Source organism: Enhydra lutris, unplaced genomic scaffold (assembly GCF_002288905.1).
Source record: "Enhydra lutris kenyoni isolate GAN:26980312 unplaced genomic scaffold, ASM228890v2 scaffoldscaffold18, whole genome shotgun sequence".
NCBI lineage: Eukaryota > Metazoa > Chordata > Mammalia > Carnivora > Mustelidae > Enhydra > Enhydra lutris.
In genome coordinates this window covers 34,236,794-34,264,783 of record NW_019154102.1, presented here as the reverse complement: position 1 = coordinate 34,264,783, position 27,990 = coordinate 34,236,794, and the positions used below count along the sequence as shown (strand labels likewise).

The window sequence follows — 27,990 nt, the reverse complement described above, 5'->3', positions numbered from 1 at the left end:
TAAAAACCATTGAGTGTGCACTTTAAAAAGATGAATTGTGTAGTGAGTTATATCTCAACGAAGCTGTTAAAGAATTTTTAAACCTTTAATGTGAAAAATAACAAAAGCCAAATCATAAACTGGGAAAAGTATTTGACACCGTTATAGTAAAAGATTAATGTCCTTATGTGTGAGGGACACGTGTAGTACAGTAACGAAAACATTAAGATTTCAATTCGAAATAAGTGAAGGACTAAAACAACTTGAAATAATTATAACAAAAAATTAAAGTGATAATAGAGTAGCATTTTTCCACCTGAAATTTGGAAAGATTTTTTTTTTTAAGTAGGCTGCATGCCCAACATGGGGCTTGAACTCAGGACCCTGAGATCAGGAGTCACCTGCTGTACTGACTGAGCCAGCTAGGAGCCCCTGTAAAGATTTTTAAGTGCTAAGAATCAGTGCTAATAAAAACAGGCAATCTACTATTAGCCCACTTTTTCTAGAATGCAAGGTTGCAGAATATATCAGGAGTCTTAAAACATTTTGCACCCTTTGATTCAGGGATTCCACTCCACTGAGAAAATAATTATATTTTTAGGACATAGTCAGGTTTGAAGTATCCAGTGCAAAATCCTTATGCAGATAGGTTTCATAAGCTCGTTTAAAATAGAGTTTGGTTAAATGAATTCTTAATTGCCACATAATGAAAGATTTTATAACTCTTAAGAATTATGTTTCCAAGCCAAACTATGGAAAGAACCTAGATGTCCATCAACAGATGAATGGATAAAGAAGATGTGGTATATATACACAATGGAATACTATGCAGCCATCAAAAGAAATGAAATCTTGCCATTTGTGATGATGTGGATGGAACTAGATGGAACTTATCATGCTTAGCGAAATAAGTCAATCGGAGAAAGACAACTATCATATGATCTCCCTGATATGAGGAAGTGGAGATGCAACATGGGGGGGTTAAGGGGGTAGGAGAAGAATAAATGAAACAAGATGGGATTGGGAGGGAGACAAACCATAAGTGACTCTTAATCTCACAAAATAAACTGAGGGTTGCTGGGGAGAGGGGGGTTGGGAGAAGGGGTGAGGTTCTGGACATTGGGGAGGGTATGTGCCATGGTGAGTGCTGTGAAGTGTGTAAACCTGGCAATTCACAGACCTGTGCCCCTGGGGATAAAAATATATGTTTATAAAAAATTTAAAAATTAAAATTAAAAAAAAAAAGAATTATGTTTCCAAAGAATTTTAGTGACATAAAAACACTCATTTACTGCTAAATGAAAATAGACAAATGCAATGCTAAAAATACCAAATGATCCCAGTTATCTTTCTAAAAATATATCCATAGAGCTATATCTGTGAATGTTATCAGTGTTTTTTTTCTAGGTTGTAAGATTTGGATAACTGTCTTTATTTCCAAAGTAAAAAAAAAAAAAAAAACCACAAAAACTTGAAAAGCAAATATGGCATGAATATACTTTGGTAAAAGTAGTTAGGTGTCCTATGGGAGCCCCCTTTAAACCAAACGTAAGATACTGTAATGAAACTTTTAGTGAAACAGGTTACACTTCTCAAAGTTTTGCATATTTGTGTTTAACGTCAGTTTACTATTTCTGCATGTAGGGATTATTGGGTTATTTTTTCTTTATTGAACTATGTGGGTTTTGGATTTAAGTATGGTCCATATCCTGCCTCTGTCCCTGTAATCTTGGCTGTGTTACCTGGATTAAATCGCTTAACTGTTCTGACCCCCAGTTTCCTCCTCAGAAAAATGCATATGGTGATGGCCTCTCGGAGGGTTAAAGTCAGTCTAAATGCTGCTTGTAAAGCATGTAACCTGTGTAGGTGCTTGACTATTTATAAACAGTCTCCATTGTACTCAATGCAAGATTTGCACTAAACCTGTATTTAAATATTTTACCACTCCTATCTGTTAAGCACGTATTTTTCCAGCAGCTATTGTATGCAGACTCTGCTAAGTGTTGAGCTGCAGGGGTGAGCAAGGCATACACAGATGCTACACGCTCAAGTTGTCAGCATGTCTGAGGAAACGAACATGGAATCATCATTTAACTCCGAAGCACCAAAGAAGAAACATCCGAGAATTTGGGTAACCTAGTTTCCCCTTGATTTTTCTTTCACCTCCTTAGGAAATTAAGTGTTAAGTCCATTACGAACCCTCGTTACCTGGACAGCTTGGGGAACCCATCGGTGAATGGCCTGTACGATTTAGCTTTGGGCCCTGCAGATTCCAAAGAGGTGTGCTCCACTTGCGTGCAGGACTTCAACAACTGCTCTGGCCACCTGGGCCACATTGACCTTCCGCTCACGGTGTACAACCCTCTCCTCTTTGATGTACGTTCTGGCCTGGGCTGTCTGTACGTGTGGGGTCTTGGGGCTGCTGGTGGGTTTTGTGAGTGCCACCCCTGGCCTCACTACAGTTGTCCAAGGAAGTTAGCTCTAGGCACGGAGTTAAAGTGCTCTCTACTGTGAGCTTTAAAATCTTGAGCAGGGGCACCTGGGTGGCTCATTCGTTAAGTGTCTGCCTTTGGTTCAGGTCATGAAATACACAGGAATATTTATCTAGTTCGTAGAGTCACAGAGACCTTTCCAGGTGTATCAGGGAAAATGGAATTTTTTTTTTTAAAGATTTTATTTATTTAGAGAGTGTGTGCCCGCATGTGAGCCAAGAGAGGGGAAGAGAATCTTGAGCAGGCTCCCCGCTGAGCACAGAGGCCTACCTGGGGCTGGATCCCATAACCCTGAGATCATGACCTGAGCCAAAATCAAGCGTTGGACCCTTAACTGACTGAGCCACCCAGGTACCCTGGAAGTGGAATTCTCAAAGGAATAAACTGGCTACATAAAAACAAAAATCTTAAATACATTGAAAATTACCTTGATTATTCTGTCTCTTTCTAATTATCTTGCCTTTTTTTTTCCCTCTCTTCAGAAACTCTACCTGCTGCTCCGGGGCTCCTGTTTAAACTGTCACATGCTGACCTGCCCCCGTGCTGTGATTCACCTCTTAGTGTGCCAGCTGCGAGTTCTGGAAGTGGGTGCCCTACACGCAGTCTATGAGCTTGAGAGAATTCTGAACAGGGTAGGTGGGTGCTGACTGGCATGGAAACCAAGCGAGCCAAAGCAGTGAAAACAGGCCTTTTTGTGTGTTGTCCCCAGGCCTGTCATCCTAATAGTCACCAGAATGCTTGATCTTTACGTCTTACAACTACGTACCAATAGCTCAGTATGAAAACACGAAGCCATAAGAGAAATTGAAGAAATGTTAGCGAAAACAACACTGAAATACCATTTTACCTATCAGTGAGTTTTTTTTTCTGGACGTAGGAGCCAATGGAGGCTTATGCATTGCTTTGGTTTGTTACATTTCTTTGGTCTTTTTTAATGCAGAAAATTGTTTTTCATGGTATTGACTTTTTTGAAGAATCAAAGCCAGTTGTCTTGTAGGACTTCTCACGTTCAGGATTTGTCTGACTATTCCCTCACCAGATTCATGTTTTGGTAAGAATGTAGCCTATACCGTGTGAGCTATACTGTATGGTAGCATTTCAGGAGGCCCAGGCTGCCAGCTGGTTTTATTATTGGTAATGCTAAGAGTGTGGTTACGTGGATAAGATGGGGACCACCAAATCTATCACAGAGACATTTTTCTCTTTGCAATACAAAATTCCTTCAGATTTTCTGGTGCTAGTATTAAGTGTCTTATGTAAAATTCATTTTCTGTTTGTAGATCAAAATAGGAGTGATTTTTGTGTATTGATTTGTGTTGAAAACAACATAACAAACGTCATTAATTCTAATGCTTTACTTATGGATTCTTGTTGATTTTCAACACCATTTTTATCATCTGTGACTAATGGCAGTTTTGTTTTTTTTCAATCCTTATATGTTCTGTTTCTTTTTCTTACCTTATTTTGGTGGCTAGGATCTACATTACTCTGTTGAAGAGATAGCGGGCATCCTTGTCTTATTTCTTGTCACAAGGGGAACCTTTCACCTTTCCTTTCAATTTCCCTTTCCTGAGTAATTTAGTCTTATAAAAGACATTAGGTGGACAGAGCCGATAGGCTTCTACACAGAGGTGTAGCCTTAGGTGGGTTGTCAGAGCCCAAGCAAGAGGAAAACACCCCTGCATGTGTGGGCAGCCCAGCATGAATGTCAGAGCTCGCGTAAGATGAGGAAACTTCATTTAGGGATAAGAGCTCAGTATAGGGGGTGGGTGCCCAAGTCAAGTGAGAGGGAGCCATGCATGGGAGAGGTAGCAGTGATGGGAGAGAGGTTACATACAGGGAGGGGACTGATCCAATAAGTCTTAATTTTAAGGATAAGGCAAGCCAGATTTCACACTATTAGAGAAGGGAGTTACAAAAACGTGGAAGAGAAAAGATCCAGAATTAATTCTATGGTGTTGGACTGGAATTAGAAGTTTGGTACGTACACATAAGCATATGTGGTTTCCAGGGAACAGAGCCAAAAAAATGAACTCAAAGTCAAATTTGCCCAAGGGGGAGGGGGGGAGAGAGAGAGAGAGGAGGATCTTCTTAAAACTTTACTCAGAGTAAATTTTATTTTTCTAGGTATTTTTCTAGTCCATTTCATGGAAACTTTCAGATTTGTTGACATAAGATTCATGATGCTTACTACCTTAACATTTTTTTTTTTTTTGTAAAATACACACAGAAGCACATTAATCCTATAGTCTAGGAAATAGTTACAAAGTAACCATCACCCATATAGTCACCTTCATTGTCAAGATAGTGTCCAAATCCCGAGAAACCCTGTCTCTTTCCCCTGTCCTTGTGTATTTATTTTTGACCAATGTTTTGGGTTTTTTTAATCATTACTTAGGAATACTTAGTTCTCAGTGGGAGTAATGTGAGGCCTAGGATGTTACTGCCGTCCTCCAGAGAGGATCAGAAGTCTGGCAGTGCCTTCTGCAGGGGAGCATAACCACACTGTGGGCCACCCTGGAGCCCCGCCGCGCCACAGCCCTGCATCAGAGCAAACATGACCCCCATGGGGTTTGACCTCCTAGCTTCTTGGCTCCCCTTCAGTTCCATCTGCCTGTTCCTCACTGTCCTGTCAACTCTTCGGAGCTTTAAAGTATTTTTTAGTATTGCAGCTTATCTTGGTTCTTGACAGCTTTAGGTTTGGTCTGAATAACTTTGCTCACCATTGTCAGAAGCAAGATATTTTTGATAAATATATATATATATTTTTAACAACAGTGTTGCTTCACTGTTTTAAAAATGCAGCACAGCATGAAGTTTCCTTCTCTTCCCTTGAACTAAACCCTCCCACCCTGGGAGAGGCTGACCCCTGTGGTGCTAGCAGTCGTAGGCTTGCTTTACTCCGGTAGTATGGTTTTTCTCTTTGTTTCTCAGTTTCTAGAAGAAAATGCTGATCCTACTGCCTTCGAAATTCAGGAAGAGTTGGAACAGTATACGGCCAAAATCGTACAGAACAATCTGTTGGGATCCCATGGTGCTCATGTGAGTTAAACTGTCTCTCTCTTTTCCTCTAACACTTGGTTTTTAGCGTCATTATTGCAGATCCTTGTACGTTGTCATTTGTGTGTTCCCTCAGCTGCCCCAAGGCAGACCTGGGTTTGAATCCCAGTTCTGCCTCTTAGAGGCCTGCGACTTCACAAGTTACCTGCTGTCCGTGAGCCTCTGTGTCCTCTGCTTTAACGCACCTGCAGGCCTGATGAGAGGATTCGATGAAGTCAGGTGGTGTAGGTTCAGTATCTAGCAAGGTTATGGTGGACACTAAGAGTGGTGTCCAGGTCCTTTTCTTCTTTTTCCTCCCCTGTAAACCATTGCCACCTCATCTCCCCCGCCCCCGCAGCACGTGTGTAAGTATTTGTTCAGTGGATGAACAAATGGCATACTAATCAGCCGGTACTCCTCTTTCAGGTACCATCTTAAAGTCAATTCATCTTATGCCCAAGTTCCACACCCGAGATTCTGATTTCATTGGTCTGGGGTAGAGTCCAATGGAAGTTACAGAATCTCCCAGGAAGGTTTCATTTGCACGAGGCTCAGACCCATTTGTGTAGCTTAACTGTGGATGTGCCTTTGTTAGGACCCTGAGGGCCATCCAAGGGAGGCAGCAGGGAGGGTATGCTACCTGCATACGGAGAGGTTTTAAATTAACTAGCATTTCTAGAGGACTTCACTGTGTTCCAAGTCCCCCCACTGCATTCATGAACTCTTAGGAGGAGCTTCATGAGGTAGTTAATCTCATTCTCACGTTACGGTTGAGGAAAGTTAAGGCTCAAAGAAGTCACTCAGTAATCGGCAGACTTTGGCTGTATCAGGGGTCTGTGGGGAATGTTGTTTAAGAAAGAAGATGGCTTTGTCTTTTTTTTTAAAAAGGTAAAAACTGTAAAGTGAATGTGTACCCCAGGGTTCTTCAGATGGTACCGCAAGTTCTTTGCCTTTTCTCAACAGGTGAAAAATGTTTGTGAGAGCAGGAGCAAACTCATTGCTTACTTCTGGAAGGCACATATGACTGCTAAGCGGTGTCCCCACTGCAAGTGAGTGACCGGGCTCTTACCTTTCCCTTTTCCCAGAAGCCTCTGGCCAGTTACTCGATGTCTTGTTGAGGTTTTTCTCTCCTGAGTCACAACTGTTCTCACACATAGGACCGGGCGGTCAGTTGTCCGAAAGGAGCACAACAGCAAGCTGACTGTCACATACCCAGCCATGGTGCACAAGAAGGCTGGCCAGAAGGACACAGAGCCCCTGGGTAAGCAGGCTGTGCCCTGGGAGGTCCGTGACCAACAGATGTGTTTTGAATCTGGGGAATACCTGGTTGTTATCATATTTCTCACCTTTGTGTTTGTGGTGGGCAGCAGTGGGGCGGGCTCCAAGCCTCAGATGGTTGGAGAGGACCCTAATGAGTGCCAGCCCTGGCCTCTCGTATAGAACTGACAGGCTGAGCTACATTATGAGGCAGTGACCCATGAGTTGAATGAAGTGCATCTTCCTCAGGTAGTCATCTTTCTAGAAGATTCTTGAGGAAGAGGTTAAGAAATCTACTTGGTAAATACTTAAAACCATTTTATTGTCAAATAAGTGTGGGCTTATTTTGAAGCAAAATGTAAAGTGCAGGTGAGTTTTAAAGGAAAACTGAGCATACAAAGAATGTCAGTGCCTCCCACAGGCTGCTCCTGGCTGTCCACTCAGATCCCTGGAGTAGAGTGTCCCCTGCTCAGCTCTGCTCTACCAATAGGGTTCTTGGGAAAAAATTTGAGAGACTTAGTACTTTTATTTTTAAATCTTTTATTTATTTAAAAATGTTTTTTATTTGACACACAGTGTTACATTAGTTTCAGGTGTAAGACACAGTGCTTTGATAAGTTTATATATTGTGTGCTGTGCTCACCACGGTATAGCTACCGTCTGTCACCATACAACACTATTACAGTATCCTCGACCATATTTCTTATTCCTTTTTTAATTTTTATATTAAAAATATAATTTTATATTATATTTTATATAATATTTTTATATTTTTTTATTCCTGTGACTTACTCATTCCATGGCTGGAAGCCTGTATCTCCTTCACCCATTTTGCTCAATCCCCACCTCTTCTCTCCTCCGGCAACCATCAGTTTGTTCTCTGTATTTATAGTTCTGATTATACTTTTTGTTTGTTTGTTTGTTTTTTTAAAGTTCCACTTATGAAGGGCATCGTATGGTGTTTGTCTTTTTCAGTTTGACTTATTTCACTATGCATCATGGTGCATCCGTGGTATCCCAAGTGGCTCGATCTCATCCCTTTTATGGCCGCATAATATTCTGTTGTGTATATATTCACCATATCTCCCTTACCCGTTCATCTGTTAGTGGACACTTAGCTTGCTTTCCCATCTTTGGCTATTGTAAATAATGATGTAATAAACATAGGAGTGTGTGTATCTTTTAAAGTTAGTGTTTTCCTGTTCTTTGGCTAAATACCCAATAGTGGAATTACTGGGTTATATGGTATTTTTATTTTCAATTTTTTAAGGAACCTCCACACTTTTTACCACAGTGACTATAATAAGCTACATTCCTGCCAACGGTGTACAAGGGTTTTTTTTCCTTCACATCCTTGCCAACACTTGTTATTTCTTGTCTTTTTGATTCTAGTCATCCTGATAGCTGTAGGGTGATATCTCATTGTGGTTTTGATTTGCATTCCCCTGATGATCTGTGATGTTGAGCATCTTTTCATGTGTTTGTTGGCCATCTGTCTGTATGTCTTCTTTTTAAATTTTTGTAGCCATAGGATTGTTTAAGTATGGTTTTTGTTTTTTCTTGTGAAGTGGTGAAGATGAGGTTAGATAGTCCATATTAAGTACTGAGATCAGTGCCTGCTGCGTATAGTATGTGGTCCATAGATGTTAACTGTTGATTTTGTGTGATGCAGTCAGTGGGCTGGTGGGGGGGGAGCATGACCTGGGACTGACCCCTCACTCTGCCATTAGTGGCTTAGAGAAGATCACTGGAGTTTTGTTTTCAACTCCATTGAGTGGCAATAACCAAACTTCTTGCCCAGAGTTGGGAAGATTTCACGAGTGAAAGTCCATAGCATATTTGTTACTAAACCTTATTCCAGAGCTCGAGAACATGGACGAGGCAAGGAAATAAGATCTCTTCCTAGCAATGCATAGATCTTTTACATTGAGGACTCTGGCAAAGCTTGGAATAGATAACTATCTCAGTCCTTTTGGGCTGCCATAAAAAAAATATCACAGAGTGAGTGACATCTAAACAACACACGTTTATTTTTCACGGTTCTCGAGGCCAGGAAGACCAAGATTTTGGTGCTGGCAAGTCTGGTGTCCTGTGAAGGCCTGCTTCCTCACCATTAGCCGTCTTCTCCCTGTAGCTTCACATGGCAGAAAGGCTCAAGGGAGCTTTCTGGGGTCATTTTATAAGGCTGCCAGTCCTGGTCACGAGAGTTCTGCTCTCATGATCTTATCAGCTCTCATAAGTCCCACTTCCAATACCATCATATGGGGGGAGGGTAGGATTTTAACACATGAAACTTGAGGGGACACAGGTGTTCAGACCTTTTATTTTTTATTTTTTTCACATAACTATGAAACACTTATTGAAAGTTTATTAAAGGTCTGGGTCAGACCTTTTATTTTAGACTAATTTGAGGCTTGCAGAAGAGTGGCAAAGATAGTACAGAGCGTTCGCATGCACACTCGTCACCATGGTATACATGTCCACCATGTTAAGAAAGTTAAGAAATTAGTACGCTACCATTAAATGAACTACAGGCTTTATTTGAATTTCTCCGGATTTTCCAGTGATGTCCTTTCTATGTTCTGGGATCTAATCCTGTTTTTAAAAAAGGCTGTTTAATTTTGTTTAATGATTAACGGTCAGCCACAAAGGTGGATTTTTCATACACTTCCCTATAAATAGCCCATAAAACAATTTAAGGTTGGGAATTGCTGCCCTAGCCCTTAGTGTGCCTTAGAAAATGTTCATGACAGAGAGCAAAGATGGTCAGAATTCTAAAAGATAACTGTTTCTTTGGAGTAAATGTCTAGCAATTAAGTAGCCTTCCAGTGCCTTTGCCAAATGTGTTCTTCTGAAGTAACCTTTCACTATGGCTATGAGCGTATGATGGTGCCACCCAAAATTCTGCACATTAGGAATAAGGTGACCATGGTCTCCAGTGGTTCCAGGATTGGGATTTTAGTATTTAGCAAACATTTACTTGGTGGGCACTCGGCCTTGTGCCAACAACGGTGCCTATGACCAAGTAGAGTACCAGGGTGGAGACCACGCGGCCTCTGCGGTCAGAAGAGGCCGCAGATGACCCAGGTCAGTAACTCTGGGCAGCGGGTGATATGTTCTGAACAAGGGTCAGGCTGTGCCCCTGGCTGAAGGGAGCCAAGCATCGAGGCCTGTGCCTCTGCGGTTGGTACAGGCCAGTGATCCCACAGGGAGCACCATAAGCTTGTGAGATTCTGCAGATGCTCCTGAGGGCCCCTCAGGCCCCACGATGCACATCAGCATTTTATAAATCTCTTTTAAAATTTTTTTTAATTTTTTAAAATTTTATTTATGACAGAGAGATAACAAGTAGAGAGGCAGACGCAGAGAGAGAGGGGGAAGCAGGCTCCCTGCTGAGCAGAGAACCTGATGCAGGGCTCGATCCCAGGACCATGAGATCATGACCTGAGGCGAAGACAGGGTCTCAACCCACTGAGCCACCCAGGTGCCCCAGCGTTTTAAAATGAGGATCCTCCCAGGCAAGACACTCCACTGCGATCCAGCCTTCCCCAAGTTCTCTGACCTCCCGATCAGCCCCTTTGTCACATAGCAGCTCATGAAGCTGAATGAAACCCACGTCAGCAGTGTTCTGAAAGCCTACCCAGGCAGAATCCATTTTTGCTGATTGTACAAGTGTCTTTTTCAGGAGGGCGCAGTGCAGGCTTCCTCTGGTTCTGTAGCCCTGTGATTGAACAACCCCACTCTGCCTTCACAGTGAGGAAACTGCAGCAGGGCATTTCATGTACTGGGAGCTACTGGGATGGGAGCTGGGAGTATCGACAGAGTCAACTGATCTTCCTCAGCCCTTCAAACCTATTTGAGTAGGAAAGGAAGTTCAGATTGCCATTTTCAGAAATGCCCACAAATTGTTGTGTTTAGCTTAATGGAATTTGTGTTTTCCCACCGAATATACATAGCTTTCTAATGCTGTGGTTATCCCTGAAGGTCAGAGCCTCTCTTCATTGCTTACCCATGCTTCCTTGAATTGCATTAACTGATTGAAATGCTTTGCTTTTGTAGGAATCAAAATTTTAAATGTGTAGACTCTTTGACCTAGCTATTCCACTTTTGTGACTATTTTGAGAATTAGACACACCTACATGATAGTATTACGTAAATAGCTTAAAATGGGAAATGACTTAATGCCTATCAGTAGAGACTAGTTAAATTTGGGCATATCTTTTAATTATCCAAGTTTCGTATTTCCCTAAAATCTTGTGAGGACACATCCTTTGCAGATGGTAAACTTAATTGGAGAATGGGAGGTGGAATTCGAAGCTGGATTTTTTATAAGTGTAGAAAAGGCAAAAGAGTGGAATTTGGGGTGCCTGGTGGCTCAGTTGGTTAAGCATCTGCCTTTGGCTCAGGTCATGATCTCAGGGTCCTGGGGTCAAACCCCACATTGGGCTCCCTGCTCAGTGGGGAGTCTGCTTCTCCCTCTCCCTTTGCCTGCCTGCCTGCCCTGCTTGTGCTTTCTTCCTCTCTCTCTCAAATAAATAAATAAAAAGAGTAGGGTTTGTAAGTATAAATTTTCGTACAATGTTTTGAATGGGTATATTTGAGCCAGTGACTTTGTTATCTGTTGTGTGTGAGACACTGTCAGGTGCATAAAGTTGTGGGGTTTTTTGTACTCATAGCGTAACTTACAACAGTAAGAAAATTGGGATCTTCCCTGTGTCCAGTTGTAAGAGTATGGTCAGCTCACTAGGAAACATCCTCTTGGTGGAATATCATGCAGTCACTAAAAATGTTACGTGACAACGTACAGAAATGCTCACAAGAGGACACTAAACGAGCAAAGCAGTGTACAGAATAAACCCACACTTAAGATTACAGTTATCTTAGGGGCGCCTGGGTGGCTCATTCAGTTAAGCATCACACTCTTGGTTTTAGTTCAGGTAGTGATCTCCCAGTTGTGAGATCGGGCCGGCAGCAGGCTCCACACTCAGCAGGGAGTCTGCTTGGAATTCTTTCTCTCACCCTCTCCCCCTCCTCCTCCCCTGTGCACACATGCACTCTCACTCTCCCTAAAATAAATAAATCTTAAAAAAAAAAAAAAAAGAAAAAAGGTTAAAAAACAATAATTTAAAAAGATTACAGTTACCTTAGATACCATAGAAACTAGAAGACTGGAACAAAGTATGTAGTAGTTCTAATGGAATGGTGTGTGATTTATTTTTCTTTTGCTCTCTTGGTTTTATGCAATAGTTATACTCTTTCCATTACTTTAGAAATTAGGTTAAGGGGGAAAAAAATCCAGAGCTGAGAAGAAGCTGTCCTGGAGATTGATTTTTGTGGTCAAATTGCAGGCTTGGCAGGGCGGGGAGAAAGCATTGATAAATCCCATTACGGAAGGAGTGCCTGTTATTGATTTATTGTGCTTTGATCCCCCGTCCCGGTTCTAGGAATTGAGGAAGCTCAGATAGGAAAACGAGGGTACCTGACACCCACCAGCGCCCAAGAACATCTTACCGCCCTTTGGAAGAATGAAGGTGCTGTACCAACCTAAAAGAAATCGAAATGAGTCTCTGGGCTCTTTTATCCTGCCTTATTATTTCTGTGTTTTCAGAGTTGTGATAATTATAGATCTCTACTGAATTCCGTTCGTAGGTTTGGGGCTGGCTTCAGGTATATTGTCATTGACACATTCTAGAGTAGGCAAGAATATGAACTTCACGACTATTTAACTGAACCTGGTTATTAAATGACAGCTGTGGGTGGGCCTCGCTTAGTTTGACATATTTCTAGAAGGTATAGTGAAACTCAACTATACTTTAAATGCCTGTTAATAACTTCTTCAGAAAAGGATTCTAAGGGAATTCCTCCTGTGATTCAAAAAATGAACTCTAACATGTCTTTTTTTTTTTTTTTAATTAGAATTTCCCCACATTTTAATTTCCTACAAAAAAGAAAGTTTCCCGTTCCTTTTGCATGTCTAACAAAAGCTAGGCACTGTATTTAGGCCTCCATGTCACCACCCTCAGAAAGTGCTCTTCTAGAACACTGAAAGCTGCTACTGTGTAATGATAGGCACTTAAAAATGACAGTGCTGCTGAAGCGATAGATGATGTCAGGGAAAAAAGAGCACTCAAGTCAGTGTGATCATTTCTGCGGCAGGCCCTAACACTTACTCGTTTTGTCTGCAGCTTTCTTCTGAGTTCACTGGAAACTTAAAATACAGCTTTGATCCACAAAACGATGCCTTCTTGGTAGCATCTACATAGAGGATTTTTTTGTTTTGTTTTATTTTTAAGAAGGCTAACTTTTTAAAATTGATTTTCCCTATTTCAGATACGTTTTTTTATAGTTACCAAAGCTTTGTGTGTGTGTATGTGTAAGTCTGATAGTCCAGGAGGGTAGTGAGAAACAAGAGGAGGTTTTCATTCCCCATCCTAGTCCATCTCAGCCCCACTTCGGCGCCTGTCCTTAAACCACCATCTCACCTGTGTATGGGTTCCCAACACACAAAGGCTATTTTTTGCTTGTGTTTAGAAAGAAAAATACGATTCTACTCTACCTATTATCACGTGTTCTGTTTTTCTTTTTCGTCACCCAGTGGAATTTTAGTGGTCATTCATCCCTGCCCTCACACATAGATGTAAATGTTCCTTTTGGTTAATTTCAAATGCAGGATTCTTTCTGAATTACCTTTTTTCGGGACTGGAAGATGTCGATGTGGAGTCTAGATTCAATCCCAGTATGTTCTTTTTGGATTTCCTGGTGGTGCCACCCTCAAGGTAATGCCCTTTAATTAGCTTTGTTTCACTGGAAAAGGCTTACAGAGCGATGGAATAATGACCCCTGGGAGAGGCTTGGAGGGCCTAGTGCACCGAGAAGCCAAGCAGCGGTTCCATACCCGGGTTGCCCATGGCTGGGAGTGTTCGTCCTGACAGCCGTGGGAATGTTGGCTGGATTCTGAGTGTGGTGGGTTGTGAGTTGCTTATAGCAGGGATGGGCAAGAGGCTGAAGAACCGGACGCTTCCCTCATGCTCAGCGGTCCTTGATTCCCTGTGTCCCCCTGCAGGTATCGCCCTGTCAATCGGCTTGGGGACCAGATGTTTACCAACGGCCAGACGGTGAACTTGCAGGCTGTCATGAAGGATATGGTTCTGATCCGAAAACTTCTGGCACTGATGGCCCAAGAACAGGAGCTGCCGTGTGAGGTGGCAGCACCTGCCAAGGATGAGGTCAGGGCCACCTTGGAGCTGATGTCTTCAGCCTGTCTGCTTCATTCTGAGGCCTGCAGGGCTAATGCAGAATGCTGGGGTGCAGGGAGCTGCTGGTTGGGAATTCTGTACAGTTGTGTGCGAGCGTCATTTGGGGAACCTAAGTAATGTCGGGGGAAAGCATGATACGAGCATAGGAAGATCTAGGTCCTGCCGCAGTGACCTTTGTTGAGTTGCTTAGTTTCATGGGCCTGTCTCCACTGTAAAATGTGTAAGGTTAGTTGTAAGATTTTACATATAGGCAGTTCTGGGCCACCTGCCTCCGCTGGCGGTGATTAGCAACTCCGGAAAGAGGAGTCTGCATCCTTGGGCTCTAAGAATGTCCCTTTTGGGTACAGTACCAGAGCCTGAGTCATCCAGCTCTGTTTTTGGCTCATTAAGACCTCTAGCACTGGGTTTAGGAGGGCACTATTGTCGATTCTAGGAATTTCCCGGAATAGGACTGTCCTGTTTGAGGCCTCAGCTTCCTTTTCAGTAAATGATAGCGTGGGATCAGTTTTCCCGTTTCAGCCAACTTTCTGAGTCCCTTCAGTGTGCCAGGTCCTAAGTGGGTGTAAAGATGAATCAGGCACTCAGAGGGGTTGCTGAGATCACTGAGGTTCTTCCCAGCTCTGATGCTCCCTGGATGGAAGCAGGAAGGGCTGTCTCAGCCTTCAGTGGACGGGGCTCTGGGGCTCCCTTCCAGCAGCTGCAGCAGTTCCGTTGGGAGCCAGGCCCATCACCAGGTGGCGCCACTGTCCGCCTGGACCCGTGTGCTGTGGGTGACCCTTACTCTGCTCTGCACTGTCTTTGCTTTTGCTTAAGTTTTCTGGTCTGTCCGGGTAGTGTGCTTTCAGAAACCTTCAGTCTAAGAGAAATGTGCCAGCTGTAGGTCCTGGTCCCATTTTGGAGGAAGGACATAGGATAGCCAGGACCCATGACCAGGGCTGAGAACTTTTATTTTGATGTTCCTTGGAAATAGAGCCCTCTCACAGGTCTCATTACAAGAGTAATCACATAGCCCTGAGCCGGTAATGTCATAAGCAGTGATTTAGCCGACAGGGCCCCTATTGTCATAGAAGTGACCATCTCTTCCTGTGAGTCTCCCCTCACAGAGAGAAAATGCATCTGTCCTCCCTCTAACTAAGGAAGACCTCTCTTTTTCTCAGGGTTGAGGACAAATGCACTTTATTAGTGGTTTTCATGGCATTCTTATTTACCAGATCTTCACCCCTCCCCATGTACTTCCCCCAACACACTGACAGGTTTTTTCTCTCATCTCACTCACACTGGGGGCCTCCAACTCCTGTGTCATAGCCATCCAGATGTGGTTAGTTGGTGGCCACACAATGTCAGTAGATGGTGCTATTGTAAGGCAGGTTAGTGGGAGGTAGAGAGAGAAGAGGAGGAGGCAGAGCCAGGGACAGAAATATTTAAAAGGATTGGTTAAATATCACAGGGAGGCCTGGATTTCAGCCAGTCCCTGATATATTTCAGTTGGGGACCCACATTTTATTTGATAACATACAAAATAGTATGGCAGCATTTTTCCTTTTAAAAAAATTAATCCACTTGTGTTTTCATAAGTGCTTTGGATTAAGTTTTTCCAAAACCATAAATAAAGGTGAAATTCCATGCGAGAATCAGTTATCTAGTGGGATAATAGAGCTTCATGAAGAGTATAGATGGAGGGAGAATTTCTAGGGTGGCCTAAAGAATTAGATGGTAAGGGACTTCAGCGGCTGCTGCTGGCACACCCTTCCATTACTTTCTTGGCTTATACGTTTCAGTGAAACAAGCTACCATGTTGGAGAAGCCCACAAAGCACATAATTGCAGGGGGCCTCTGGGCAACAGCCTACTAGGACCTAAGGCCCCCAGTCCAGCAGCTCAGGGAATTTCACCCTGCCTACAACCATGTGACCTTAGAGATGGATCCTTCCCAGCTGAACCTTCAGATGGGACCCTAGCTCAGGCTGACTCCTTTGTTACAGCCTAGGAGAGACTGAAGCAGAGAACCCAGTTGAGCTGTACCCAGATTCCTGACTTAGAGAAGCTGTGAAGTAATAAATGTGTATTGGTTTAAAAAAAAAGGAGCTTGCTTATAAAATTGAGTTCATTTTAGTATCCAAAAAAGACAGGTTGGTAAATGTGTAACAGGCCAGATGTTTTGTTGATAGAAACTGAGAAGATTGATTTATTAGTGCTTTTGCCACTGATCTGTCAGGTTCAAAAGACATGAAGGCAGACTCCAGAGGTCATCATTTGTCAGAGAGAGAATAAGGAAGAAAAATAAAACCAAGCCTGGCTTTTCTGAGGTTTTTCCATCGTGCCTATTTTCTTGGTTGTGTCTTGCCAGGAAAAAGACTCTTCTATTGTTCTGGACCGATCCTTTTTGAGTTTGCTTCCAGGCCAGTCCCTCACAGACAAACTTTACAACATTTGGATTCGTCTTCAGAGCCATGTCAATATTGTGTTTGATAGTGAGATGGACAAATTAATGATGGAAAAGTATCCTGGCATCAGACAGGTGAGAAGAAAGTTGGATCCCCATTGTGAGGTGGAGGGGTTAAATAATAAATATACTTATATCAAAACAAGAAAATAATAAATATATTTGATTCTTCTTTCTTTCTTTCTTTTTTTTCTTAACAATGCTTTCTGTGGATTTTTTTTCTGCATAAAGATCCTGGAGAAGAAGGATGGCTTATTCCGAAAGCACATGATGGGGAAGCGAGTAGACTACGCGGCCCGCTCAGTCATCTGCCCAGACATGTACATTAACACCAACGAAATTGGAATTCCCATGGTGTGTGTGGAAGGGCCTCCCCGGCTACTGTGGGTGGCAGATGGGAATGTTGAGGACTGGGGAGAAAGGGTACAGCAGACTGTGGTGGCTTGGGTGGGGACTTTGTGCTCTTTCCCTGAACAAGCCATTTAGAGGGAGCACGAGGCTGTGTGATGGTGTTGGTTTCACTCCTTTCCAAGTCTCCAAACACCTGCCTCCAAGGAATAAGCACTCCCTGGTGGGCAAGCAGGGAGCTGACTGCACGGTGGTCCACATCCTTGCCTGTGTGTCTCCCCCCCAACTTCTCAAAGCCAAGTCTAAACCTTCCTGGTCAAATCGAGTGTATGACAGAGATGAAGAGGGAAATGGGGATTTGCCTCCCATGCACTTGCCTGGCATTAGGAGTCAGGAATGTGTACCCTTAGTTGCCAGGCCCAGGAAAGGGAGAGAGCCCCCCCAGGATGCATGTCATCCATCCTCCCAGTTCATCCGGGCTAAGCGGTTTGCCCCATCCACCCATTAGAGATTCCTCGGGGAGCCGGCCTCCTCCTCTCACTTCCCCACCCGTTCAAGCTGTGGTGCTCATTAGCAGCAGTGCTTTAATCGGCTTCCTCCTTAATGGACCTTGAGGCCAGAAATATGAAGATGGTTTAATTCCCTTTGTGGAGAGTCTCATTTCCTCGTACGCTGCCCCCTCTGCTGCTCTCAGGGGAGCGCTGGTAATGAGCGGAGCTCAAGTGTTCTGATGGCCTCCGGCATGGCCACTGCCTCATCTCTCTGGGGCACACTTGGCTCCCTAGGCAAGGACACAAATGTGAGAGGACAGGAATCAGAGAAAGCTTAACCCTGTGTCCATCGCCTCCTAGAACCATAGGTCTTTCCACCCAGAAGCTGGGTCAGGTGGCAGAGAAAGGCCTTGTGAAGCCCAGTGATGACCTTCCTGAGTCTGAAGCCCTGGGAGGAGAGGGCCATTTACTGGCATTCGTTGCTTTCTCCATACCGAAGACACGGGCTACCCCAGCAGGCTTTGGCTTCACAGATGCCTAAAGCATCCCAGCTTTGGGGGAGACTGTAGGTGTTGCCTCCTCTTTTTAACTTCAAGGGTGCCAGGCCTCCCTTTCTTGGATCTGGTTTCATTCCATAATGGCTGGTCCTAAGGAGGGACTCTGGAGTTACTCCTCTGCCCAGCCCTAGCCTGTTCCAGGTCTCAGGGCTGTGGTGGCCGGGGGGTGGTACTCACAGGATGGCTGTGAGGAACTAACTGTGAGACTACCTCTTGGTCCCTTGTGGCACACACTTCCCGGAGAGCACTGTGGAGAAGTGTTATGGGAACAAGGAGCGGAAGTAAAGTTTGGCAAATTAAGCTAGAGTTGAGCAGTGAACCAGACAGACTAGAACGTCCCCTGAGAAGCTCACGTTCCAGTGGTGGAGATGAATAAACAAATACATAGGAGCATAAACCCTCTGTCAGGCAGTGGTCAGCACATCAGCAAAACTGGGGCAGGTGACAGGGAAAGGGAGCGCCGGCTGGGGTGGCAGGTAAGGCCTTTCGCCGTGGCATCCAAGTAGAGACCTGGACAGAATCCAACCAGGTTCTTTACGTCAGACTCCTCAGAGGCTCTGATATAGTTAAGTGCATTTGGAAGCATCAGAGGGTTTGTGATACTCAGCAGCTTAGAAACTCACTTAACCAGGGAACTCGTTTTTCTTGGAGTATATTGCAGGTCTAGCATTAAGTGGGACGCTGCATCTTACCGTGTATCGGGAGACCGAGTCGGTTTCATCTCAAGCGCCACCTTGATCACAGAGGCAGCTGAAACTGCCGGGTAGAGGCTCTGATGCCGTGTCTGGGCTCGGGGCAAGGGCCACGATCACTTAGTGAGGACTGCGGGAGTGGGCAAGGCTGCGGTGTGGTACTTGAGGGGTGGTATTGGCCACATCTCTCAACCTGGTGTCCCATTCTGTGTTCCCTGTGGAGACTATGAATTGATCAGTGAGTGAGGAAATGATGAAGTTTTAAAACGGGATACCGACATTCCAGTGTGGACCCTGCAACACTCAGATTATTCTCTTCAGACAGACTGCTAGGAAAGGAGGCCCACTCTCTATTCTCTAAAGACCTCAAGTCTAGAAAAATGGTTCTGTGGACAAGACAGACAGGATGTTGCTTTCTCCCCAAAGGACCTTCGTGGCAAGGATAGCACCTCCGTGTCTTGGGGAAGAAGTCTCACAGCCTGTTGAGTCAGATTTTGAATCCGTATCATCATCTTTGCCTCCCCTGAATTTTCATATCCACTCCATTTCCAGGTGTTTGCCACAAAACTGACCTACCCTCAGCCAGTCACCCCCTGGAATGTTCAGGAACTGAGGCAAGCCGTCATCAATGGCCCCAATGTGCACCCAGGAGCCTCCATGGTCATCAACGAGGACGGCAGCCGCACAGCCCTGAGTGCCGTTGACCTGACCCAGCGGGAAGCCGTGGCCAAACAGCTCCTGACACCAGCCACGGGGGCACCTAAGCCCCAGGGGACAAAAATTGTGAGTAGTGGGCCGATTTGATGAGGGCCTCTCCTGTGACTGCAGATCACATGTGCTGATCCCCAGATGAAGCTTTCCCTCCGTGTGGGTGTTTCTTCGGGGCTTCATCGTGCTTTCTTTACCTCCCCAGCTGGAGCTGGAGTTCCCAGGATCTTGACCCCATGATTAAATTCACTTGGCTCTTCCATGTCATGCAGCACAGTGCTGGGTACCCATCCAAGGTTTGAGAAATGCTCTCTAATAATAACTCAGTTATGATCCTGGGGCAGGCAACTTTGCTGTCTTTAAGCAGGGCGAATCAAAGGTGGTTCTCAGATCATCAGCCGTAGCATCCCTAGAGCTTGTGAGAAATGCACATTCAGCCTCTCCTCCCCACCCCCACAAAATGAATTAGAACTCTCTGGGAATGGGGCCCAGGAATCTGGGCTTTAACAAGCGCTTTGGGAGGTTTCTTTACATGCTAGCATTGGAGGACTGCCCTAAAGGAAGGAAGTGTCCTGTGTGGTCTGTCCGTGATGACTGATAACCCACAGGTTGCATCTGATGCCTCATTTTCTGGCAATTGCTGGTGGCTGCCCATGGGACAGTGTTAAGGGATCCTAAGACTTCGCTGGGCTCCACTGGAAGGAGTACATGATTGATGAGCTGGGGGTGTGAAATCGGTGGGTGAGCTCATTTGCGTCCTGTTAAAGATGGCCATTTATACGGGGGGCAGTGGGGGAAGCATAACAAATGACCCCTAGCCAGGCAGTAGCAGCAGAATTTGTTGAGGTGAAATGGATTTTTATTCAGGTTTGTTTGGTGGGTGAGTACATGGTGTCGGGCTGACTGAGTGCGTTTTCCTCAGCACGTTTCCTCTGCGCCTTTGTTCGACATCTCCTTGCGTTTTGACTTGGGCACGCCAAGTGGTAGATCAAGATCTTCTTTCGTAATGAGTCCGAGCTCTGCAGAGTCTCTCTCAGCCTGGAAGGAGCTTCAGAGGAGGAACAGAGAGAATTAGGGCCATGTCCTGGGAAAGGTGGGTGTGTGGGACTTAAGGGCCAGAGAGTTAGGAAAATGGGATTTTCAGAATGTTAAACTCTGAGCACAAAGTACGATGGAGAGAAAAATGGGGGACTCTTTGGGGCTGAAATGCGGGAGCAGGAGGAAGGCAGGGAGGATCGGGGAAGCTGGGGGAGAAGAGAGTGGGGGACTGGGCCACCTCATTTGACATCTGCATTTGTTTCCCACACAGGGTTGTGGGGCTCTTCCAGGTCAAGATTAGTCCCTGGGTATCTTTAGCTCTCGAAGGGGCACTTGTTAGATGCTTGTGAAGTTAAATGTGAAGTTTGAGAAGAGTGAGGAAACCACAGGAAGGTGCATCTGAGTTGTCCTAGTGAAGGTCACTGATGACGCAGGAAAGCAATCTGAACAGCGGGAGGAGCCAGGTCCCTCTCATGAGGAGCTCTCATAAGGCGCTCTCATGAGGCAGCGAAGCCTAGAGCTAAGGGCATTTGAAAGAAAAGCAGAATGATTTTGGGTTTCTGATGTAATTGGGATGTGGGGATGAGGCAAATGCAAGGAGAACTTCACATGGCCTTAGTTACGTCTGTAGGGTTGGAGGTGAGTGGAGATCCGGGGCTTAGGAGAGGGAAGGTTGGCCCGCTGCCCCGCGTGGCTTAGTGCCTGGGAAGTGTCTGAAAAGAGTTTTGGGCAGCAGCAAGGTCGAATGCGGTCGGCTGGGTCGCTGCTCTTCCAACCTAAGTTCCAGCCCTGGGCACACTGTCCTCGCTTTCTCCTCCTGCCTCACCTCTCAGCTTGCCCCCCACACTCTAGCTGGCCCCCACAGGGGCCGTGCACATGTGCATTTGTGTCCCCATCTGGATCTCTTTGCCCTCCCCGTCTCCCTGGCCAACCCTCGCTAGTCCTTAAGGTCTCTGTGAAGCCCTCATCCTCTAGGGTAGGGGTCTGTGAGCTTCTCCAGCGAAGGGCCAGGTAGTAAATATTTTAGGCTCTGATGCAGCTGATGAAGCCTGCCTTTGTCGTGTTGGAGCCCCCATGGGCAGTGCACAAATGAATGGGCCTGGCCGTGTGCCCGGAAGACACTGTTTCCGAAAGCAGGTGTCCCACTTGTGTGCTGTAGTTTGCCGCTCTCAAAACTTGTATGAGGTCCCCATTGTGTTCCCTCCACACCCTCAGCCTTTCCCAGCACCCCCCCCACCTTGTTATTCTCACTGCCTTGTGTTGTCACAGTGTGTGCACCCATTCATCCTCCCTCCAGTTGCTAAACACCATGAGGGTGCAGGCTAGGTGTTCTGCTCAGCCTCCTGATATGTAGGAGGTGCTCAGGGCACCCCCGTGGGGCAGATGGATCCAGCCTGATCAGAGCAGGAGGCTCTGAGGTCGGAAGGCCATGTTAGACCTGGTAATCCCAGGGGCAAAGACAGGAAGGGACTTCATGAAGGAAAAGCGGTTTTTACATCAGGACCTAGGGACTAAGGATGATTATTTTTATTTTCCAAAATCTTAATAACATTACACACAGTGCTTATTTATGTAATCACATGCACGTGTACTTCTAATTTATTTGTATTTTTAAAAGACTTTGGTTAACGGGTTGCCTGTAGGTTGGCACCGGCCCAAGGGCTGGAGAACATGAGCAGGAGGGAGAGAGCTGGGTCCCCGGAAGGACACACCGCAGATTAGGCAGGAAGGGAAAGGATGACTGACAGGACCCATTTCCCCTGGGAGGTGTGAAACCTCTGTCCCTTCCTCTGGGCCTTGTAAGTCAGGAGGAGGTGGCCAGGATGGCTGAGTCTCATTTCCCAGCGCAGCAGCCTGCCAGAAGCCGATCTTTGGCTCTGCAAACTATGACCCGGGCACTGGGGCATGCTAATTTTCACTGCAGTATTTATTTAGAGAGCAGAGAAAGGAAGGGCCTCAGATTTGGGTTGGCGAGGGGAGCTCCCCGTGCTCCAGGGCTTCTGTTTGGATTGGCCGCTGCCTGCCAGACTGGCCTGCGTGCCTTCCCAGCTGTGGGGTTTGCTTATGCTGGAGGATGTCTCGAATTTACGAGGCTCAAATCCGAGGCCCATCCTGGGGTTTTGGGCCTGGGCCACAGGTCTGGGCATTTTCTCCCTGGAGAGGCTAAAGAAATAAGACCTTGAAAGTCAGCTCAGGCTCTGTGACGTGCCCTGGGCAGACCCTCATGGGAGTCCACAGGAGTTCGGGTCTCCTTGGAAACATGGATGTGGGAGCAGAGAAGGGTAGGTTTGAACTCCTTGGGGAGCAGGAAGATTGCCTCATTGCTAAGTGCTTTTAGGACTGCATTTTAGAATTCCAGTGTTTTGCTCCCTGCTTCCCTGACCTGGAGGAAACTTTCAGCTCAGCTGAGAGAGAGAGAGAGAGAGAGAGAGAGAGAGTGAGTGTGTGTGTGTGTATATATATATAGGATGGGGAGAATTTTTGTTCACTTCTGGCCTCTCTCTGTGGCTGCCTTTCTGGTTCAGCTTCATAAATATGGGCAACACAAGAAAAGACCAGACTTGGAAAATTTGTTATTCCCAGCCTGTTGCCTGCTGTGATTTGGGGGAACTTGAGCCAGAGGGGTCAGGCCAGGCCCCATAACTGCTCTGGGCTGCTCAGTGGGCCTGCAGAATCACTGGGGCAGCAGCTGCCTTTGTGTGTTCGCTTTTTTTTTTTTTTTTTTTAAATATTTATTTGACAGAGAGAGAGATCACAAGTAGGCAGAGAGGCAGGCGGAGAAGCAGGCAGAGAGAGGGGGGGAAGCGGGCTTCCCGCCGAGCAGAGAGCCCGATGTGGGGCTCGATCCCAGGACCGTGAGATCATAACCCTGGCCGAAGGCAGAGGCTTAACCTACTGAGCCACCCAGGTGCCCCGTGTGTTCGCTTTTTAAAATAGCATTCATGTTCATCATTTAGGAAGCCTGGTAGTTGATACAAGGGGCATTGAAGGGCAGAATGAGGCTTAATGAGCCTTCCACTCAAGTCAGCTTTGTGGGGAGTGCTGTCCTGTCAGGAGGCCATGAACAGTGGCATATCAGTAAGGGGGAAAAGTGTGAATGGTGGCCATCATTACAGAGTAGAATTCCTTGTGGTTTTTGTTCTGTTCTCTAAGTTGTTTTGGTTTTGGGGATTTTTTTTTTTAAAGATTTTATTTATTTTTTTGACAGAGATCACATGTAGGCAGAGAGGCAGGCAGAGAGAGAGGAGGAAGCAGGCTCCCCGCTGAGCAGAGAGCCCAAGCAGAGAAGCGGGCCTTGATTCCAGGACCCTGGGATCATGACCTGAGGCTTGATCCCAGGACCCTGGGATCATGACCTGAGCCAAAGGCAGAGGCTTTAACCCACTGAGCCACCCAGGCGCCCCATCTGTTCTCTAAGTTTGTCTGTATTTTCTAATTTCTCCCCCCACAGTGAGCATAGCACTTGTGAAGTAATTCTTGCTCTCCTTAAAAATAGTTGAAGATCTCTTTTAAAAAAAAAGTTTGGAAGTAATACATGCTCATTGTCACAGGAACACTGCTAAGATGGGTGGAGGTTAAAGGTGGTAGGTGCTCTGTGCCTTACTTTCGCATGTGCTCTTGCCTGTACAGAGTCCATGGTCATGGCTGGGTAAGGATCCCAGGAGCCTTTTCCCTGATGGATATAAATAAGTATGAATTGCGTTGGGTTTTCATTTGCCTCATCCTGTCACCCTAGATGGCACTTGGATTTTTTGTTGGTGGTGTTGTTTTACTGGAATACGTTATTGCCATTACTTCGGGACTAGTATAGATTTAACTCAGGTTTTTTCATCATCGCATAACATTCCATAGTGTGTATATGTACATAGTGTGTATATGCCCTTGCTGCTTCCATGGGGCAGCCCGAGTTAGTCCAGGTTTTTCCACTGTAAACACTGCTGCCTAATCATACATGTTTGTGTAACCTTACATTGCCACTTTTTCCCTTCTGAAATGCCAAAAGGAAATGAGTTTTAAATGTTCTTGAATCTGTTGTCAGATGGCTTTCCCAAAAGACTGGCAATTTAAATTTCTTATTAATGTCTTAAGTGCAAAAAAAGGTCTTCAGAAGGCATTGAACTGGGAGTCAGAGCCCTGTGTTCCAGTGCTGGCTCCATCATTTGAGTTTGGGTGAGGTCGTTCTAAAACGTGGGATTTGCATTTAGGATCATGTACCCATGTGGGACTGTGGGTCTGCGCACAGACCCAGAGGTCTGCCAGGCCTTTTCAGACTAGGGGTTTCACAGTTAAACGTGCAGATGTGCTGTCTTCACATGTGTCCATTTGTCTCCCAAGACCAATAGCCAGAGGAATCCAAGACTCTAGAAAGGCCATGTCTCTTAGAAGAAGACAGAGACTCCTAGACAGAGGTCTGGAGGTTCCTCTCTTGCTTGTATCTCTGAGCCCAGAGCCAGGATCAGGGCAAGGCTGGGCTCGTAGCTATTTCTCAGAGATTTCTAGGGCCTCATTCCAGACTAAAAATGCCCCTTTGATTTGGTTGACTAAAACATGAGATGGACAGAAGTCACACGCACAGCAGGCTGAGTTGAGCCCTGGGACGCTGAAGTTATCACTGACCAGCCCCCTTTCCTCCGCTCTGCCCGCAGGTGTGCCGGCATGTGAAGAATGGCGACATCCTCCTGCTGAACCGGCAGCCCACCCTGCACAGACCCTCTATCCAGGCACACCATGCCCGCATCCTGCCGGAAGAGAAAGTCCTGCGGCTCCACTATGCCAACTGCAAGGCGTATAATGCTGACTTCGATGGAGACGAGATGAATGCCCACTTCCCCCAGAGTGAACTGGGCCGGGCTGAGGCCTATGTCCTGGCCTGCACAGATCAGCAGTACCTAGTCCCCAAGGTAGGTCTGACCTTGAGGTCGTTTCGTGGTCATCGCACAACTTGCCACTTCAGGTCTAGGCTCTTGCCAGCTTCTGGGGTCAGTGGGTAGCTCTAGGGGCAGAGGCCCATGGAATGGAGGGTTCTGGCTTCTTCCAGGTGAGGCTTTTGGCTCTCTGGCTGCTCAGAGGGTAGCAACCAGTAGCTGTGTAATAGGTCTTATCTTCCGGACTTATGTTTGGATTCTGAAATGTATTAGCCACTGGCAAGCATTAGCATCCCAGCAGTGATGGTCCTCCTGATCCCCAGATGACTTTGATCCTTTGAGTTCTGACAAGCATGAGTTTTAAGAGACAACTTAATCGCGAAGGCCCACAGTGAGATCCCTCTAGCCCATAAAAGTGTCTTCTCTTTGAATGCCTTCCTTCTGTCTCTGAGGTTGGTCCTTAAAAGCAGACCCATGTGGTCATGGCTGTCTGGTGGGGTATGTGGGAAGGATTCAGCTTCCTTTCCCCTTGCCTGGCCAACTGACCCATTCTGTTAAGTGGCAGGGGCCTGAGTCATCGAGTGTTCATGAGAACAACGGGGTGGGGATAGAGCCAGGCTGCGGGAAATAGAATAGAGGATGTTCCAGACATCACTTACTCCTCACTACCCATCCTAAGACCTGGGGCCTTTCAAATTATCAGCTGTTTGCATCATAGTGATTCACAGTTATACGTCATTCACTTGGGTTGTGCTGGAATGTGAAAGAACCAGTAGTAATATTAACATGGAGTTATGGCTGCCATTTCCCAAGCACTTCGTCTAGCAAAGTACTTGGGAGGCTTCCCCTTTCACCGTCACGCAGCCGCTGGAGTAGGTGCTGTTGGTGTCCATATTTACACGTGGAGAAGACGAAAGGGCACTGAACTTGCAGCAGGACCTTGCTGAGAAGGCAGAGAAAGTTACAGGGAGCTCCCAGCTCCTCCGGGCTTTGCTGCTTTCCACTTCTGTGGGTCTTGCCCCGCTTCTGCAGAAGAAATGGGACTTCTCCACACAGGCGAGCATGGGAAGCTGCTGTTTGAGTTTAACTCTCATTCCCTTCTCTGCCCACTTCAGCCAGCACTGGATTAGTGAATGGGCTAAAGTAGGAAGGAGGGATGAAAAGCCCGCTGAGGTCCCTTGGAAGTTAGAATAATAATTTTAGTAACTTGAAAACTGATTTTTTGCCTTTTCATGCAAATAAGAGTTGTGGCTGTCATTGAGGCCGCAGTAAAAGCCACCACCCATTGAGCACTCCCCAAGCAGCAGGCATTGCTCTAAGCTGTTTGCAGACATTCTCTTAGCCCTCCCAACAACCTGGTGAGATAGGTACAATTTTCAGAAGAGGAAACACAGGGGAGTGACTTGCCAGCCAGCGATGAGGCAGGAACTTGAACCTAGCACCTTTGACTCCCAAGTCCATGTACATCATGGGTCATTACTCTCACTTACTAGGCAAGGTGGGGGATGAGGCCACGTGGCAGTGAGTGGATGCCAGGCCCCAACTGGCTCTCTGACTTGAGAGGCAGGGCCTCATTTCCCCACGGGAGACACTACCAGGAAGCGCCAGATAGTTTGCTTGTGGCACTGGACGCAGGGGGAGTTGGAATGGGGATTTGGGGTGCTCTGAAGTTCTCAGACCAATGAACTTTAATGTTCTGTACTTCGTTTTGATTGAATGAAGTCCTACAAGGACTTCATTCTTACACCGTGTCCTTCAAAGGGCTAAGCTATTTAAATCCAGATGTGTCCCAGCATATGTTTGCCTACCCACGGATTTTAGGTCAAGAGATAGGCAGAACACAGATAAGTAAGCTTACATCAGTGGATTACATCCTTGGGGGAAAGAAACTTCCAAGGGGTGACCTAAGTGTTTACTTCACTTTCCATCAGTTTTCTTTAGTCAGAGGCACAGAGCTCTTGATTCTTGATAAATTTCATTTAATCCTTAGTGTAAATGCCAAGATATGGATTCTGTTTTTGCTCATGTTTATAAAAATGCAGCATGTCTTAAACTACTTTGGTGATAAAGTCCTAAGAGAATAGGAACTGGCTTTGTTAAATTAGGAAAAGTCATTTTTTGGGAGAGAGGGGGTAATTTTTTCCCTTATTTCCATTTCCCTTTGTTTATTAATCTATTTCTTCTGTTTCCAGGTTCTGTTCCTTGATTAACCATAGTACCCGATTAAAGTACATTTTATTTTATTGTTTATGTGTTTAGTAGAGTTGCATGTTATTTTCTTACTTAAAATAGGAAGTGAATAATACCAGTTCTTTCTTTCCTGAGAAAACAGTTAAACTTTTCATTGATGTGTTTCTTTGTGGGTTTTTTCTTCTGTTTTTTTGTATTTTTTGAGGGCCAGTCCCTTGTGGAAAGTGTTGTTTTTGGGTTTTTTTTGTTTTTTTTTGTTTTTTTTTTCCTTAACAAGATTTGAGAGTCTCCTGGCTCCATCCACTTAGCCAGAAAATTCAAGTCCCAGAATACTCTAATTCTCAAAGCATCCTGACCAAAGGCATTAATTGTAATGTCATTTTGCTGTGATATTAGGTGGAATAGGATAGCTAACAATTATCTGGGTTTTTGATTGAGAGATGGTCTTTCTGATCCTAAGCAGGATTTGGGAAATCCAGAATTATAAGTAGGCCTTTGGTAAATTGCTTTAATCAGCATTCCTCCCTACGATTCATGATTATTGCATTGAAAGCAATTTAGCCATGAAGGTGATTTTCTAGTCATGGAAAAATCTGGATGGAGAGAAGGGAAGGCACTGAATAGATCATATAACTT

The 27,990-nt window shown here is 45.5% G+C and overlaps 1 protein-coding gene across 1 annotated transcript in view; it reads left to right on the top strand.

The window, feature by feature from the left end:
• LOC111148018 (RNA polymerase I subunit A) overlaps nucleotides 1-27,990 on the top strand; it is a 76,286-nt gene that overhangs the window by 838 nt on the left and 47,458 nt on the right. The window contains exons 2-13 of the mRNA XM_022504357.1: nucleotides 2,151-2,355; nucleotides 2,954-3,103; nucleotides 5,406-5,513; nucleotides 6,474-6,559; nucleotides 6,668-6,771; nucleotides 12,212-12,298; nucleotides 13,438-13,543; nucleotides 13,831-13,993; nucleotides 16,370-16,540; nucleotides 16,697-16,819; nucleotides 19,106-19,336; nucleotides 24,946-25,200. Of these exons, the coding sequence (XP_022360065.1) occupies nucleotides 2,151-2,355; nucleotides 2,954-3,103; nucleotides 5,406-5,513; nucleotides 6,474-6,559; nucleotides 6,668-6,771; nucleotides 12,212-12,298; nucleotides 13,438-13,543; nucleotides 13,831-13,993; nucleotides 16,370-16,540; nucleotides 16,697-16,819; nucleotides 19,106-19,336; nucleotides 24,946-25,200 (1,789 nt within the window). The remainder of the gene's footprint in view (nucleotides 1-2,150; nucleotides 2,356-2,953; nucleotides 3,104-5,405; nucleotides 5,514-6,473; nucleotides 6,560-6,667; nucleotides 6,772-12,211; nucleotides 12,299-13,437; nucleotides 13,544-13,830; nucleotides 13,994-16,369; nucleotides 16,541-16,696; nucleotides 16,820-19,105; nucleotides 19,337-24,945; nucleotides 25,201-27,990) is intronic.